This window comes from Hipposideros armiger, unplaced genomic scaffold (genome assembly GCF_001890085.2).
Source record: "Hipposideros armiger isolate ML-2016 unplaced genomic scaffold, ASM189008v1 scaffold_49, whole genome shotgun sequence".
NCBI classification, from domain to species: Eukaryota; Metazoa; Chordata; class Mammalia; order Chiroptera; family Hipposideridae; genus Hipposideros; species Hipposideros armiger.
This window is the reverse complement of record NW_017731399.1, coordinates 4,620,360-4,636,117: the sequence shown is the minus strand read 5'-3', so window position 1 is coordinate 4,636,117 and position 15,758 is coordinate 4,620,360. Positions and strand designations below refer to the sequence as shown.

Below are 15,758 nucleotides of genomic sequence, written 5' to 3'. Positions count from 1 at the left end.
CATGAATTGTTGCAATATGTATTAGGAACAAATTGCCAATATTTATCAAAATGTAATTTGCATGTATCTTCTGACTCAGAAATTCCACTTCTAGGAATTTATCCTACATTGCACTTGTGTGCAGTTGTGTATACTTAAGACTATTCATTGCCACATCGTTTGCAAGAGCAAATGATTATAAATGAATAGTGATCAATATAGACTCATTACCTCAAAGATCTGGTCAACCTATACCAAAGAATACTGTGTCCTTTAAGGGTATAATCTCTAAGAAAATAAAGTGCTGGCAGCTCTGTAGGGTATGCTACCATTACTGTGAAGTAATGATAGTAATAATGATTATTACATATAAAGTGTATGCTTGTATATGGATAAAATATCACTGAAAGTATACCCACGAACATGCCTCTTGAAACGGTTCTCGAGTGGGTGGGGTCAGCGGTGAGGAGTAGGCTTACTTCTTAATGGCTCCCCTTTGTAGCTGTTAAATTTTGTATCATATATATGTATTACCTGTTCCAAAAAGTTGATTTTAAATTAATTTAGATCCCAATTCAAATCCTACATCGCTATTTCCAGCTTTGCAACCTTCAGCAAACTACACCCCACTTTCCATCTCTGTGGAGCAGGGATGATCATAATCCCCCCAAGGCTGTGATAGAATCATGGAGAAGCAGCCTGCACAGCACCTGGCAGTTACATGGAGTTGCTTAGTAAATGTCGTCCACACCTTTTCCCCAAGAATTAAAGTCAGTTGCATCTAAATATTGCAACTTAATAAGCTGTATAATTGTGTTTTACTCAGTTTCTAATTTTCCTTTTAATACACAAATGACTTCAACATCTGGCTTCCTTAGACATAATTAAGTCAGAGGGAAACCAGTATACACCACCAGTCAGACATCCTTCTTTCCCTGCTGGAAAAGTAACACTTTTTATTTCAAGAAGCAAGTCCAGGTGTTAACCAGTCCTTGGCACAGCTAGAATAAGATTTAAAGGTCTAAAGCTGTGCACACGCAGTTATGTACTGGCCTTGGAGTTTGGATAGTTGTGTTCAAACCCTGCCTCTGTTGCTGCTGACTGCCACTTAGCAGCTGTTTATCACTGGAGATGTTTTATTACTTCTGTGCCCTTCCATCGCATCACTTTAAAATGGAAAACAACTGCCTCTCAGAGGTGCTGTCTGGATTAAACAAAGTCAGTCTAGAAAAGCACCCAATACATACCAGGCACCGAACAAATATTTTTGGAAGAGTATTAAACAGCTTCTATGTGAAAGGAGCAAGAAATGTCCCTACCTACAAATGAATGGGGAGATGAAACAATGACTCAAATGACTATTGTACCAAGCCATTTAGTGGTAGACAGTGAAGTGAACAGGGTTAGCAGGACTAATGAATAGTGATCCCCAGGGAACCAGTGGCCACTGACTAACTGTAGACAGGATACCAAGGAGGAAAAACACCAGCGTGAGTCCCGGTCTACACCCTGCAAACCACCCGAGCGCTCAGGAGTGTCTAAGGGCTCTTGGAAACAACAGGAAAACTGGGGTGAGTTTTAAGAAGTAACAAAAAAGCAGAGACCTTTTAAACTTTTCTATTCTCACACAATACATTAACTCTTACCTGACTTAAAATGTGAACTATATACAACACTCACATACATACACTTATTTATTGTAGCTGTTGGAAAGTTTTAATGAAAATTTTATTGCTTGCTCACATTCCCTTATACGCATATGCACACACATATACATACATATGCATGTGTGTGCGTGCACACACACACACACACGTGTTCCATGGTGCTTCCTACCATTGAAAGTAATTTGGTGAAATCTTGATGAGGAACAATAAACCAAGTAAAGCCTCCAACCACAGCCCCATGCCAGGTCTCTTGGGACCCTCACACACCAGGCGGCCGAGACAGCATGCCAGCAGACCCAGCATTGCCTGCTCAGAGCGGGTATTTGCAGAGAACACCGGGGCTGTCCCCAAGCTGGTGCTGTCCTCAGCAGGCTCACACTGGCACTAGGTGTCCAGAAGGTCTCTGTCTGAATTCTTTTATAAGGAAGGCAAGTATTAACTAATTAGCAACACACACTTTTTTTCATTTTAGGAAAAGAAGAGGGACCTAGAGTTATGGGGCCCGGGATAGGTTCATTTCAATGTCACTAGCGAGTTGGCAAAACCCATAGTGTGGAAGTACTTTTGGGAAAGAGCACGCCAAGGGACATCTACGTGTGGGGTCTTAGGGGCCAGGCAGGGCCCACCGGGAGGGCAGTAAGGACCTGTAGTACCAAGAAGGAGGGGCTGCCACACTGAGGGGAAGGGGCACGCAGGACTGTCCCTGAAACAGGCTCCTAAGAGTTGCTCTAGGAGGATGTCATGGGGCAGCCTTTCTTCTTATCACTTTGGACTATACAGCTTCCTGCCTTTCTCTGTACAAGGAATTCAGAGGTCAGGGGCCACTACCTCCAACTTCCAAGTGGCATAGAGACCCCTGCATAGTGAACTGTAAACTCCTTGACTGTGTCATGTGCATTTGTGTTCTCTACACCACCAGACACAGCAGTATGCAATAAATGTTAGCAAAGGGCTGACATTGTAGGCGCAAATGTTTCCCAGCATCAGAGGCCTTGCTGGGAGCTGCCAATGGGATCACAGCCCCGTCCATGTCTCCCTGCGGCTATCAGTCTTTGCCTGTGACAATGCATGCATTAAATGCATGTATTAAATGCCCCCATGTGCATGTGACACACAGCCAGCGGGCGTTAGGGTGGCCCCACAGAAGGAACAAAACTTCTACGAAATAGCAGGTTTCCCAAGCCCTTCTTGTCTTTCCTTGACGTGTCTGTAGTGTTGCATGCCTTGGCGTCCCCTCCACTGGAAGGGGTAGATGTAAATATGGAGACATGTTGGAGGACCTATGTGTGAGTCCCTTAGGCCAGCAGCACCCTGAGCACTGGGGGAAATGGGGCATCCAAGGGGGATGAATAGCTTCTTAGCATAGTTTTCCCTTCCTCATGCCAGAGAGGTTTTTGGCAGGTTGAAAAATCAAGGCTTTTACCACGTTTCTCTCTGAGTTTGATTCATCTGCAAGGGCATTAACTTTTCATATACCCCAGCTCAGTGGGATTTTAAATCCGTGTTAGTGACAGGATATTTAATTTCAGATCTACAGGGCCCCCATCTAAACTTAATACTGCATGCTTGTCAGAACAGATTCCAAACCCTCTCCCGGCAGCCCTGCGTGGGACCTAGAGAGTTCTGGCCAGGCAAGGTGACAGGGGTTCTAGCTCAGCTTTCAACTTAACACTTGAAAAGATTTTTTTTCTGAGATGACATTTTTGGGTGTGTTTCACCTTCCCAGACAACATGTTAGTCTGCACTCCTTCCAAAGCCCAGTGGTCTGCAGGGACCTTGGAGTGGGGCTCCCTCGCCCCCAATTAATCAATTGATCATAGATGATACAGACAGGGCTATTGGCCCAGCCAGCAAAGGCCTTCAAGTTGAGTCCACCTGGGGGGGTCAGTCTGCAGAGGTATACGCTCAAGGCAGCCAACTGTCCCAGGATTCTGCCAGACACAGAGAGGAGGCCACTTGGCCAAAAGCGAAGGTCAGGAAGACTCCAGAAAGGGTGTGGGTCCACCGGTTACCTTTTTCCATAGCACCTGCACTGACTTGCTGTGTTCAGTTGCCACCAGGCTTAAAAGCACCCTTTTGTTCAGGAGCATTGAGCCATTTGCCCGTGGAGTCTGAACTCTTTCCTTACTGAGGGTAGCAGTTTGTCAGGGAGGTGACCAGGCATTCAGGTTTCATTTGCAATCTGGGAATAAACACAAGGGTTGTGTCTATGCCCTCTGCTTTGCAAGCTAGAACGGCCCTGCTAAGTTGTTATTACAGAGGGTGGATGACGTTGTTGTCGGAGACAACCGTCGGGGCCAGACAGCCTCCAGAGCTGCATTTCCGCTCGTGTTGGGCAGGGACTTTTGACTTGGGGCTTCAAGGTTCCTTATAGACTAAGGCTCCAAGGTCAAGGGTGTACTGCCCTTTTTTGTTCTCTGTCTCTCCTTTCTACTCTTTCTTCCTCCTTTTCTGTCACTGCTTCTGGGCACTTTGGAGCACAGCACAAGTAGTACCCTCGCACTGGTCTTGAGAAACTTTCTTTAAGGCTCCTCACCCCAGGCAGAGGCAAGACAGGGAAGGTGTGTCCCATTTATTATTGTAACAAATGCCCAGTTTTGTGTCTCTCTGCGGGCTACCCGAATGAATGCTGCTTTTATAGTTCATGCTTGCAATGTTTTGTTCCTTCAAGAAAAAAAGCCGTTTACAAATTTACAAATGTGAAATTATTCTGATGATCTCATTTCTGTTGCATTCCTCAGCAATGCAAAGAGTTAAATGATGCATGAAATCACCTGTCAGCCCACATTAGACCGGGCTATGTTTACATACCCAGAGGCGGCCTGTGCACTTATGTAGCCGTGTGGACCCTTGGTTCACTGGCCGCTGAGACACGGTTCAGCCTGAGTTACTTTGGAGGTGCCATTTGTGGCCCCAAACTTCCACTTGGCTAAGAAAACTGTGACAGACACTGTGAGCTGTTGCCAGCACCAAGTCTCCTTGAGAACAACTTGAACTAAGCTCCTACAGGCTCCAGATGGCTTGCAAACTACAGAGGAGTTTTGCAGAGTCCTGAAATCTTTGCCAAAAAAAGAGAGAGTTGGCAATGTTTCAGTTCAGGCAGTAGGTGTGCCCTCACACTGTGAGCTCAAGGGTTATTGTTGGGGTTTTATAGAGCCCGTTTAATGACACCCCAGGTCCCATCTGCATTTGAAACCAATGAGAGAGAGATCAAAAGATCAAATCACCTTTTTAGCGATTGACCTGTGGGAGAACTTGGGGGCCACAGCATTAGACACCCTGACGTGGAACCCCAGGAGGGGGCACACCCCATGGGGCATGATCCTGGTTCCTTTAACCCTGGGGCAGGGAGCAGAGGTGAGCCCTGCTTTCTGCAAGCTCTCAGCTCCCGAGAAACAGCAGCCAGGAGCCAGTCCTGTGTCCACACTCGCCTTTCAGCTGAGTTCCTCCCCTCCTCTGTTGAGGAGGGGGTAGAGGCTGTGGCAAGAGACGTGGGCATCTAGGAAGGAACCCTTCTCAGGGAAAACAGCATTCCGTGTGTGTCCTCAGGTGTGACAAGCTGTGGATTTGAAGGACAAAGTTGTAGAGATTATAAGAGCTAGAGAGGATATCTTAGAAGCCACCGAAACCCTTTAATTAGCAGAGAGAAACTGAGACACAGACTTGCCCATGGTTATACAGCCAGCTGGTTAGGGGCAAGGCTGAGTTCTGTATGGCACTTTACAGTTTAACCACTCCTTACCCCACCCCCATGGTGTGAAGAACACCTAAGAGATGGCACAGCAGAGGGCTTTTCCCACCAGAATCTCACCATTGGTGGCCACACTGCCTCTTGGTCTTTGGGAACTCCACCCCATTGTGGGTCTCAGGCCCCAGCCCCACCCCCCTTAGGAGTAGGATATGCTTGGAGGATGCACAGTGAGCTGACTGCTAGTCCTAGGAAATTATAATTTAGAAAGCAAAAACTCTCTTCATATCATGAAATTGAATCAAATCAAGGTCATTGTTAATGCTTTGTCCCCAAACTTTTTCAACTCTGAACAGATAGTTGGGAATGTAACCAGCTCCTGCCTGAGCCATGGGGCAGGAAGCCAGCTCCTGGAGAGACAAAGGAGGGGTGAGGACCTAACTGGCATATCGCTGGGAGAATGCTATTGCTGCCCAGTCGGATGGGGGTCACTGTCATGCCTGCTCCTGCAAATGCTCAGGACTCAGTAGCTCCGTGGATTCTTTCTGTCTTCTGGGCACAGTCCCCACTGCTGTATTTACCTCATCTACAATTCCACTGTCAAAATCATGTTTCTCCCAGCCGCTCACTGCGTTGCTAGATTTGTGCACTGTCTTTTCTTCAGCTTGTGTTGGGCGCTTAAACTCCAAAGTGCTTTGGTCTAGGCCCTGGTGGAGCAACTCACGCTGTGTGCTAGAGACAGCAGGAAAGGGTCCTTTCCAACTTTCCCTGTGACCACGGAAAGGCCAGCAGCTTTGCCATCACATTCCCAAAAAGCTCTCGTTTCCCTATCTTTTGTGGAGCGACTGAAATCTAACCGCCTACCGGCTGTTTTATTTCCAGGCTTGCAGGGTAACAAGTTCACACACACACATACACACACCAGATTTCCAGTCCCAGTAAAGCTGTGCATCCCAAAATGACCTACATGTTGGCGAAGGCTTTTTATCTGTCAGAAGTCATTATCAAATGCAGGTTCTCGCTCTCTCCGCTGCACGTGTGTTACCGCAAATGCAGGGTGTGCGCTTTTCTCTCCATCTCGCCAATCCCCTCCCCTGAGCCCTCCACTCCCCTACTTGCCAGGCTGTTGAATGCCCATGGAGAATGTCTGAAGCCAGCATGTAATTGGTGTCCAAAAGGAGGCCCCTTAGGGACAAGGACATTTTTTAGAGTTCGCCCATATTTCTAATGGTGCTGTTCTTTCACATAAGGCTCAGTGCTGGGAAGCCCTCCAACCATGCCGGAACCCTACCCTGCTGGGGCTCATGCTGAACCCCACCTCTCTCCAGAGGCGTTTGCCCTGGGTGCTGGGCCAAGTACAGCCCCTGTCAACTCTTGGAAGGGCTACCACCTACATCATTTGAACCCTACACTAACCTGGGAAGAGGCAAGACAGGTGGCTCAGAGGTTAAGGCCACAGGGTAGGCAGTCAGCGAGCGCTTCTCCTTTTCCTACTTCTCCACCCCTCCCCCAGGGAACCATCGTTGATCTCAAAGACAGGCGGAAGGAGGGGTGCTGGTCTGGTGTGACCTGGAAACACCCAGAAACCCAGAGAGCGCCCACTGAGGCACTCAGGTTTCAGGGAAATGAGGAATGTCTGTCTGAAGCATTTTCTGAAAAACGTGTCCCATGATGGAGCCCGTCCAATTCATTCACGAGGAAACTGAGACCTTCAGAGGGAAAGCGATTTCCTTATGACAAAGCAAGGGTAATAAGCACGTGCAGAAAAGCCTCTCTGAGGGCTTTTTGAGATGGGACCTTCACCACATCCCCATTCAGCCTCTGCCCTCGCTCCTAGGCACTCGCTCTACCCCCAGAGCCTGACAGTAACAGGCTTCCCTGGCTGTAGAGGGGCCAGTTCATCCCACCTCCACCCGCATCCCTTCCGCCTGCAGCCCCTCACCTGGGCCTGCCCACCTTCTAATTTAAGCCTCTGACCCTACCCCTCCTCCCACCCCCCACCCCCTGCGGTCCCCAGTCCTTTAGGGTGATCCTGTTCTCTGGGTTCCCTGGTAAGAGTTAGCTCATCTGATGGACTAATTCATCCTAGGGAGGACTAGGCTCATAGATTAACAAGTTTCCCTTCCAAGATGACTTAGTTGCATCTCAAGATGCAAAAGTAACTCCTAGGGCCCAGCCTTGTCTCAAGAAGTGCTTCTAGAGCAGGGCAATGGCAGATCCAGAACCTCTACATAGAAAGAGCCAAGGGCCACAGTCCTTGCTTGGAAACTGCATTTGCAGAGCATGCACACTTTTACTTGGACTGTGGTTTTATTTAAGTTGATAGATATCAGGGAAGAGGAAGTAATCGCTGCCCTGTCAACCTCTACCCCTGCCATTTAATGCTCTTGTGAGATCTAGGTCACTTGCTTTTATGCTCACCACAGTCTGTGGATGTCCTCTTACGCCTGGTGCAAGAAGGGAACTTTGTGTGTATTCCTAAGTGTGGCCTCACCAGTGCAGATGAGGGCCCTATCACCTCCTTCATTCAAGGCACTATGTTCCTGGTAATGCATCCTAAAATAAAATCAGCTTTTTATTTTTTTCCTGCCACATTGTATTGTAAGTTTTCAATTAACTCAAATGCAAAACATCTTATATTTGGACTGCTATGTCATTTATATCTCAAACTGTTTGTGTGATGTTCTATCTATGGATTTGTGCCCCACGTATAGGAGTTTACATTTATTCCTTAGTACATATAGTTTTAGAACAAACAAAAGACCAACTCTAATTGGGATTCTCCTCACTCCTGATTCTGAAAAACAGTGTCTTCCCGACCTTTCTGGGCTTGAATCTGGCCTTCATTTCCAGCACTAGCTTTAGACATCATCTTGGGTTTTAGAAAGCCAGAGCTTTGAAGCATAATAGTATGTGTGTGGCTCCCTGGGAATCAGACAATACTCAAGATGTCAAATTAGTCAATTTGGCATGTGGAACACTGTCTAATCTGGAAATAATTAGTCATCAACTCCAGGGAGAGAATAAGAGAAAGAGAGAGACAAGGGAGAGTTGGGGAGGGGAAAAGAGAGGAGAGGGGGAGGGCGCCTGAGAGGAAATCATTTTCATTACGTGTTGAACAGAAAGAGTTGGAAAAAATTAATTTCTGTGATCCATAAAGTCATGAGGAGTGTATTAGTTTGCTAGGGCTGCTGTAACAAAGTGTTACAGACTGGGTGGCCTAGACAACATAAATGTATTGTCTGGAAGTTCTGGAGTCCAGTCCGGGATCAAGGTGTCAACAGGGCTGGCTCCTTCTGAGGGCTGTGACGGAAGGATCCGTTCCAGGCCTCTCTCTCCTTGGCTTATGGATGGCTGTGTTCTCCCTGCCTCTTCGCATCACCTTCCCTTTACACATCTGTGTGTCCCAGTAGCCCTCCTTTATAATGACACGGTCATATTGGATTAGGGCCCATCCTATTGACCTCACTTTAACATGATTACCTCTGTAGAGACCTTGTCTCCAAATAAGGCCAGCCTCCGAGGCACGGGGAGTTAGGACTTCAATGTCTGAATTTGAGGAGGGCACAGTCCAGCCCGTAACCAGGGATTCACAATGAATTGTAATAAGAATATCACCAATGCAGCAGAGACTTCCTACTGCGAAAGTAGAGGCACCTGGTTGAAGTCACACCTGAGACAGTGGCCTTTCTAATGCGATTCACCTCTGGAACAGGTCCCTACACCCACCTCCACCCACTTACCTATTCAGCAGCCCTCCCCAAGTATTTCAGATCCTGTGAGAGCCTTTCTTCTTAGACGGGGGAAAAAGCCCACTCCCTTCCAAATTGGTGCGGTCATCGTTTAGGGTGATCCTGTTCTCTGGGTTCCCTGGTAAGAGTTAGCTCATCTCACATGTAGTTTCTCACATGTGCATCTCTTCAACCATCTCCTGGTGCCCTGCAACTTCTTAACACACAAGTAGTGGAAAGAGAAGTTTCTTTTCATGCAGACGAGAGGTACTAGGTGCTCTACCTCTCGGTCTCTCTTCCCTCCTGATGACTGTGTGGGGCAGAGAGCAACATCTCCATGTAAACAGGAAGTTAGGCTAGAGAGGTAGTTTGATGCCAACTAATAGAGGACCTTCAATTCCATAGTTGGACACTTGGCATTTATTTTGTAGCAGTAGGGAGCCACAGCAGGTTTTTGAGGAAGAGAGCATTTACTTGTGTAAATTCCTTGTATTCCAAGCCCTGAAATTCACTCCAGTGGCCAGTTCAGTTGTTCCGCTTGGATGAAGTAGGGGAAGGTGTGGACGAGGAGTCAGAAAGGAAGTGAGCCAGCAGGGGCAAGTGATTCCAGAGTCCAGGATGTCCTTGGGGTCAGAAGCAGGACAAGGGCTTATGTTCCTTGCTCTTCTCCAGGAGTAAAACATTGTAGTAATATTCTAGGACACTGGGTGAACCAGTTTTTCTTTAAAAACAAAGATATTGACCTCTTCCCAGCAGTAAGGGGAAGGTGATACCCTTGTTAAAACTAGAATGTTTCTGTAGAAACTTAATATGAAAGACCTCATGTTCCAATCGGGAGCATTTTATGATGCTGGCCTAGTTTTTTGGGCTATGTGGTATTCCTTGTACAATTCTCCTTGTTGGGCTAGGTTGAAGAATGTGGCAAGGTAAAATTTGAGATGGGAAAAAAAAGGATATTTGCTTTTCTATGTGTAGAACGTGGTGTTGGAGTTGCTTAATGGGTTACCGTGACCCTTTTAAGGAGCTCCTGGAAATAACCTCTGAACCACCCACCTGATTAATCTCAGGTAGACCCAAACCTGAAGCATTTAAAGGCCATGGAAGCAGTTACTTCCTGTCCTGGCATCACCCCTGACATCTTCCCCCAAGCAGGCTGCCACAATTCCTGCTTGACCAGTGGCCTGTTAAGCTGTTCAGAAGGAACGGGGAGCAGTGGAGGCTGAGGAAATCCACCCACTTCTCCCCAGGAGAAAATACGAATCTATTTTGGAAACAATGCAGAATAGTGATTTTCCAAACATTTTTACTCACCAGTAAGGGCCACTGTATGTGTATTCGTTTTCTATTGCTGCTGTAACTAATTACCACAAGTTTAATGACTAAACACAACAAACATGTACTGTCTTATCGTTCTGGAGGTCAGAAGTCTGAAATGGGTCTGTCTCTCTGGGCTAAAAGCAAGGGGTTGGCAGAAGTACATGCCTTTTGGAAGGTGTGGGATCGATCTGTTTCCTTGCCTTTTCTGGCATCTAGAACCCACCCACATTCCTTAGTTTGTGGTCTCTCCCTCCTTCTTCAGAGCCAACAGAGCCCCGTCTCTCTGAACCTTTTCTATGGTCACATCTCTCTCTAACTGACTCCAGCTGGGAAAACTCCTTGTCTTTCAAGGACACATGTGATTAGACTGATCCTACCTGAATAATCCGTGATAATCACCCCATTTCAAGGTCATTGGCCTTAGTCACAAGTGCAAAGTCCCATTGCCATGTAAGGTGACATATTCACAGGTTCCAGCGATTAAGATGTGGGCATCTTTTGGGGGGACTGTCTTCTGCCTTCCATACTGTGTATTAAACTGTTTAACATAGGACATGACCCATCTTCTGCATCTTCTTCTGCTCAGCTAAGGACTTAGGTGAACCAAAGCCTCCCCAGGAGCTGTCCTGGCAGCTGGTCTAGGGATCCTCGGAGCCAGCTCTGGAGCAAGATTGCCTGGGTTTGAGACCAATAATCTCATTATTCAACAGCCTGTCTCATTTGGCCTTGGACAGTTTACCTTCCCTAAGTATTAGTGTGTTTATGTGTAAAGGGGGGGAGGGGGGTTCCCTAAGCAGCAGATGGCACTCTCAAATTAGGGTGATTTGAGATTACAATAAAGAGATTCTAGGTTCTCTGACACTGCTCGAGTGCTTCATTGNACAATGTGGTTCGATGCCCGGCCTGAGCAGAGCTGCCAACAGGTGGCAGGATGGCTCAGCTAAAAAAAACAAAAACAAAACAAAAAAAAAACTAAGTCCAATATTACTCTATGTTACCTTTATACACACACACACACACACACACACACACACACACACTCAGTTTAAGTACTCATAAGTATCCCAACTGATTATTTAGACTGTCAGTGTTAGAACTCAAGTACCAAGTAGACTTGGATAATGAAGGATACTTGTATTGTTAATGTTCTCTAATTTTGAAATTTATATAAATAGAATTATACCATAATATTGGCTATGATATATCACATTTTTTTTTACATTTCTGAATTTTGCTTGATAAAGTGTTGTTTAGGATTTTTGTATCTATTTTCATGGGCAAGATTGATCTGTCATTTTTCTTACTTACCTTACTTGTTTGAATATCAAATTTATACTAGTTTCATAAGATGAATCATGTCTTATATCTCTTTTGTTGATATTGTGTTGTTCTCTGAAAACTAATTTTCTCTTTAATCTAGCTTTTAGGTGTTTAATTTCAATTCTTTTATATTTATTTCTAAAATTCCCATCTGCTTTTTTTTTCTAATATGCTTGGTCATTCATTCAACAAATATTTATGGAGTGTTTACTCTTTTCTAAGCATTGTTTGGAAACTGGGGATTCAGATCAAAATTTCTGCTCTCATGGAATTTAGATTCTAATGGAGGAGACAGCAAAATAAATAAGGAAATTTGCAGAATTTTAGGTTGTGATAAAGGCCAAGAAGAAAAATAAAGTATGAAGAGAGATAGGAGTATTGCAATTTTGGAATAAGTGGCCAAGCAAGAACTTCCTGAGGTCATTTGGATAACGATAGAAAGGAGGTAAAAGGTTTAATCATGTGGATATTGAGGGAAAGAGCATTCCAGAAGCAAGTGCTAAGTTTCCAAGGCAGGCTTGTTTCTGACATATTGAAGAACTAAGAGGAGGGGACTGGAGCAGAGTGAAGAAAGGATAATAGGGATGAAGTCAGATAATGGTGAACTAGATCATGTAGCCTCTTGAGTATTATACGGCCACTGGAGGACTTTGAGCATGGGGTTACATGCCCTGACTTATGTTTCAACAGGATCACTCTATTGCCTTATGCATACTCTGGGGAGGTGGCAGGTTAAACACCAGATAGGAGCTATTGTAAAAATGGTAATTCAGACTAGGTGCTCAGCACTGATGATATGTGAAGTGGTCAGATTCCAATTCAAGTTTAAAGACAGAATAGTATTTGGAGATAGATCATATGTAGAATGTGAAAGAAAGAAAGGAATCAGTGATGACTCCACACTTTTGGTCTTGAGCGACTAGAAGAATGGAATTGTCAGTAATTTTGATGAGTAAGACAGTGAATGGTGCAGAGGGTTTGTCTTTGGTTGGTTGGTTGGTTGATTGGTTGGTTAGTTGGTTGGTTTAGCTGAATATAAGAAATCAAAAGAGGGCCGGCCAAGTGGANGGACCCTCTGGCTCCTTTGTGGTTGGGTGGTGCCATGCAACTAGTTCTGGCCAAATAATTGTGAGCAACTGTGTTCTATGTAACTTCTGGGCTATAACTTTAATAACCAGGGCAAGATTCTCCAGAACTCTCTCTCTTGTCTCTCTAGCGCAATGACCAGGAACATTCAAGATGGTGGCTGCTTTATCAGCCTGGGTCCCAGAGTAACTACAATGGATAGAGTCCCCCTGGTGACCTGGGATAGACTTGTAGCATGAGAGAGAAATAAACTTGGCTTTCTTAAGCCATTGTGATTTTGAGGGTTATTTGTTATCACAACTTAACCTCACTAAATCTTAGTTTCTTTATCTGAAAATGAAGATAACAGTGGAATCTAGCTTATGAGGTAATCATGGGGATTAAACAGGATAATATGTGTACAATACATAGAATAGTACTTAACACAAAATAATTTCTTAATATATTTTACCTACTGTATATTATTATTATTAAGTTATGCCATACCCTGACTTTGTCTCTAGTAAGTTATTTCTTTCAGACAAGTTGTTAGTCATATAACTTTAAGAAACTCCTGCTCAAATTACATTACTAGTATGCTAGACTAGGAGAGCTACAGCTTTAAATTTCTAGATTTACAATTATGTAAAGCTATTATGGAAACACTCAGGGAACCCATCCTGGTGTTTCAAAGATGTTCTGTTGCTCAGAGGAACAAAATGTGTGAGAAAACTAAACATTATCTTTTCCCCTTTTCCACTCCCCAAACAAAAAGACTATGTCCTTGTTACAGATTCTTCTGTTTCCTATTCTGAAGATTTCTGCCCAGGAAATTACCTCTGGCTTATAAATTTTTAGCCACAGATAAGTTTTCGAATTTAGGCACCTGTATCCTTGGTAGTCCATCCCCTCTCTCTGTTCTGTTTTCACTAGATGTAGACAGTGTTTTGTTTCATCAGTAAAATTTGACTTGGCTCCAGGCCGCAGCCTACCATGGTCTTTCTCCTGAAAGCGTGGTCTTCCTTAGACCAAAAGGAGAGGATCCTGTCCTTGCTCCATCACAGCCCTGACTCAGCTTGACCACCGTTACACCACCACTCACAGCCACTGAGCCTTGACTTCCAGCTTTTCCAGACCACAGCGCTCCATGTCTTCATGTATAGTCTTCTTTTTTTTTCTCTCTCTCTCTCTCTCCTGTGTGACTCTGGCTGCATCTCCTGTCCCAAAGACAGCCCTGCCTATACTTCCTAACAGCAATATGTTACTATATTAGATTAAGCTATAGAAAGTTGCCATTTTTTGAAGTTGAATATGGAAATTTCATATGGTTCAAGCTATTGTACATACACGTATAAACCCAATTTGGGAAAGAGGAGGAATTTCACCACATGCGTATTGAATTACACGTTGCATCCCCTGAAGAATCCTAATGTATTTCTCCCTCCTTACCTTACAGACCATGGTTTATGCTCTTGTATATAACCCCTTAACCTCTGCACCCCAGCACGTGGTCCACAGCAGATCCTGCTACTGTGTCTGTTGACGAACCAGGCAGAGGCTTTTCCTGATAGCTGTTATTGGCATCCATGTTCCCACATTTGGGATATTTATAAGGGTACCATTTACTATAACTTTGTGAGAGACCATAACACCTCTTTTCTTTAACCTTTTTCAGATTGAAGACATTATTACAAAGATGCAAGATGACAAGACAGGAGGTGTGCCCATCAGAACAGTCAAGAGCTTTCTCTCCAAAATCCCCAGTGTTGTCACAGGTAAACATTCTCCTTATAAGGTTTTGGTAGCAGCAGGGAAAGGTTTCTGGAGAGTTGTGAAGCCTTGATTGTGACCTGGGGGATGTCTAAGAATTTGTAAATAGTAAAGGTGAATCCTTCAACATGCTTCCTAAGTTGAGTTCTGATCCTGGTTTCTAGGAAGAACCTACTCTTTGCCAATCATAAGAGTGGTCTTCAGTAGCTCTCAGGGAAATAAAACTAAACCCACAATGAGGTGCCACCTCACACCTGCTAGAATGGCTATTATCAATAAGTAACAAGTGTTGGTGAGAATGTGGAGAAAAGGGNAAATTGGAGGAGCTAAATAAATTAGTTCATTAGACAATTGATTGGCACAGACAACACTAATATTGGCCCTTTGTCGCTTCTGTTAGGAGTGCCATCTGTACCAGCAGAGATGACCAGGCTGGTCAACAAGGAGCAGCATCAGGGGCTCTTTGGGTCATGTCTCAGTCTGGCTTCCGAGGCCATTTGTACAAAACGATTTCTCAAAACATCAAAACTCCCTGGTCCTGCACCCTTCCCCCACCTTGTCCCTCTTAGCACAGGGAGACATTCTGCATGTATCCACCTGGCATGTGGGCAACACGGGGAATGGGAACCCTGAGGTCTGACCGCCTGTCCTCCTCTTTCCTCTCAGACACCGCTGTGCATGTGTCAAGTCAGACAAGTCTCTCATGTTTTAAAACTAGAAATCTTAGTTAAGCAACCAGGCCTATCGCTATAGAGATGAGGGACATGAAGTCCAGAGAGGTTAAGTAACTTCTCCAAGGTGAACACAGCAAGTCAGCGAAGTTGAGGCTAGCATTTCTCTCAGTCCTCAGAGCAGTGTTCTTCCTACTGTCCTGCTGTGGCTTCAGTTTGAAAAGAGAGGATTGCTTCTCCTCATGCTCTCTGTATCCCACAGTTATTTCAGTGAATTATGTCTGCCGTCTCATAATATTCCTCTTTTCAAAGAAGGCCCTCCCTCCTGTGCAATGGTTTACACTTCCCCTCCTGTTTAGGAGACTGTTGTACCTGCATGTCAGCGCTGAGCTTCAAGCTCCTCAGAAAAGGGCATCCTGGTTGTTGTGACCCATCTAGGCAGAACCAGCTGAGCTGGCCCAGTAGTTTCCCTGCATCACTTGGCTGTCAGATAAGGGCCACCTGCTAATTGATTGGCACAGTGAAAATTAGATCTAATGTGCTCACCGAT

General features: G+C 45.1%; 1 protein-coding gene across 11 annotated transcripts in view; it reads left to right on the top strand.

The window, feature by feature from the left end:
* Positions 1-15,758, top strand: part of RGS6 (regulator of G protein signaling 6) — a 490,473-nt gene that overhangs the window by 330,836 nt on the left and 143,879 nt on the right. For all 11 annotated transcript variants that reach the window (XM_019640416.1, XM_019640419.1, XM_019640410.1 and 8 more), the window contains one exon: positions 14,443-14,542. In XM_019640416.1, coding sequence (XP_019495961.1) covers positions 14,443-14,542 — 100 coding nt within the window. The remainder of the gene's footprint in view (positions 1-14,442; positions 14,543-15,758) is intronic.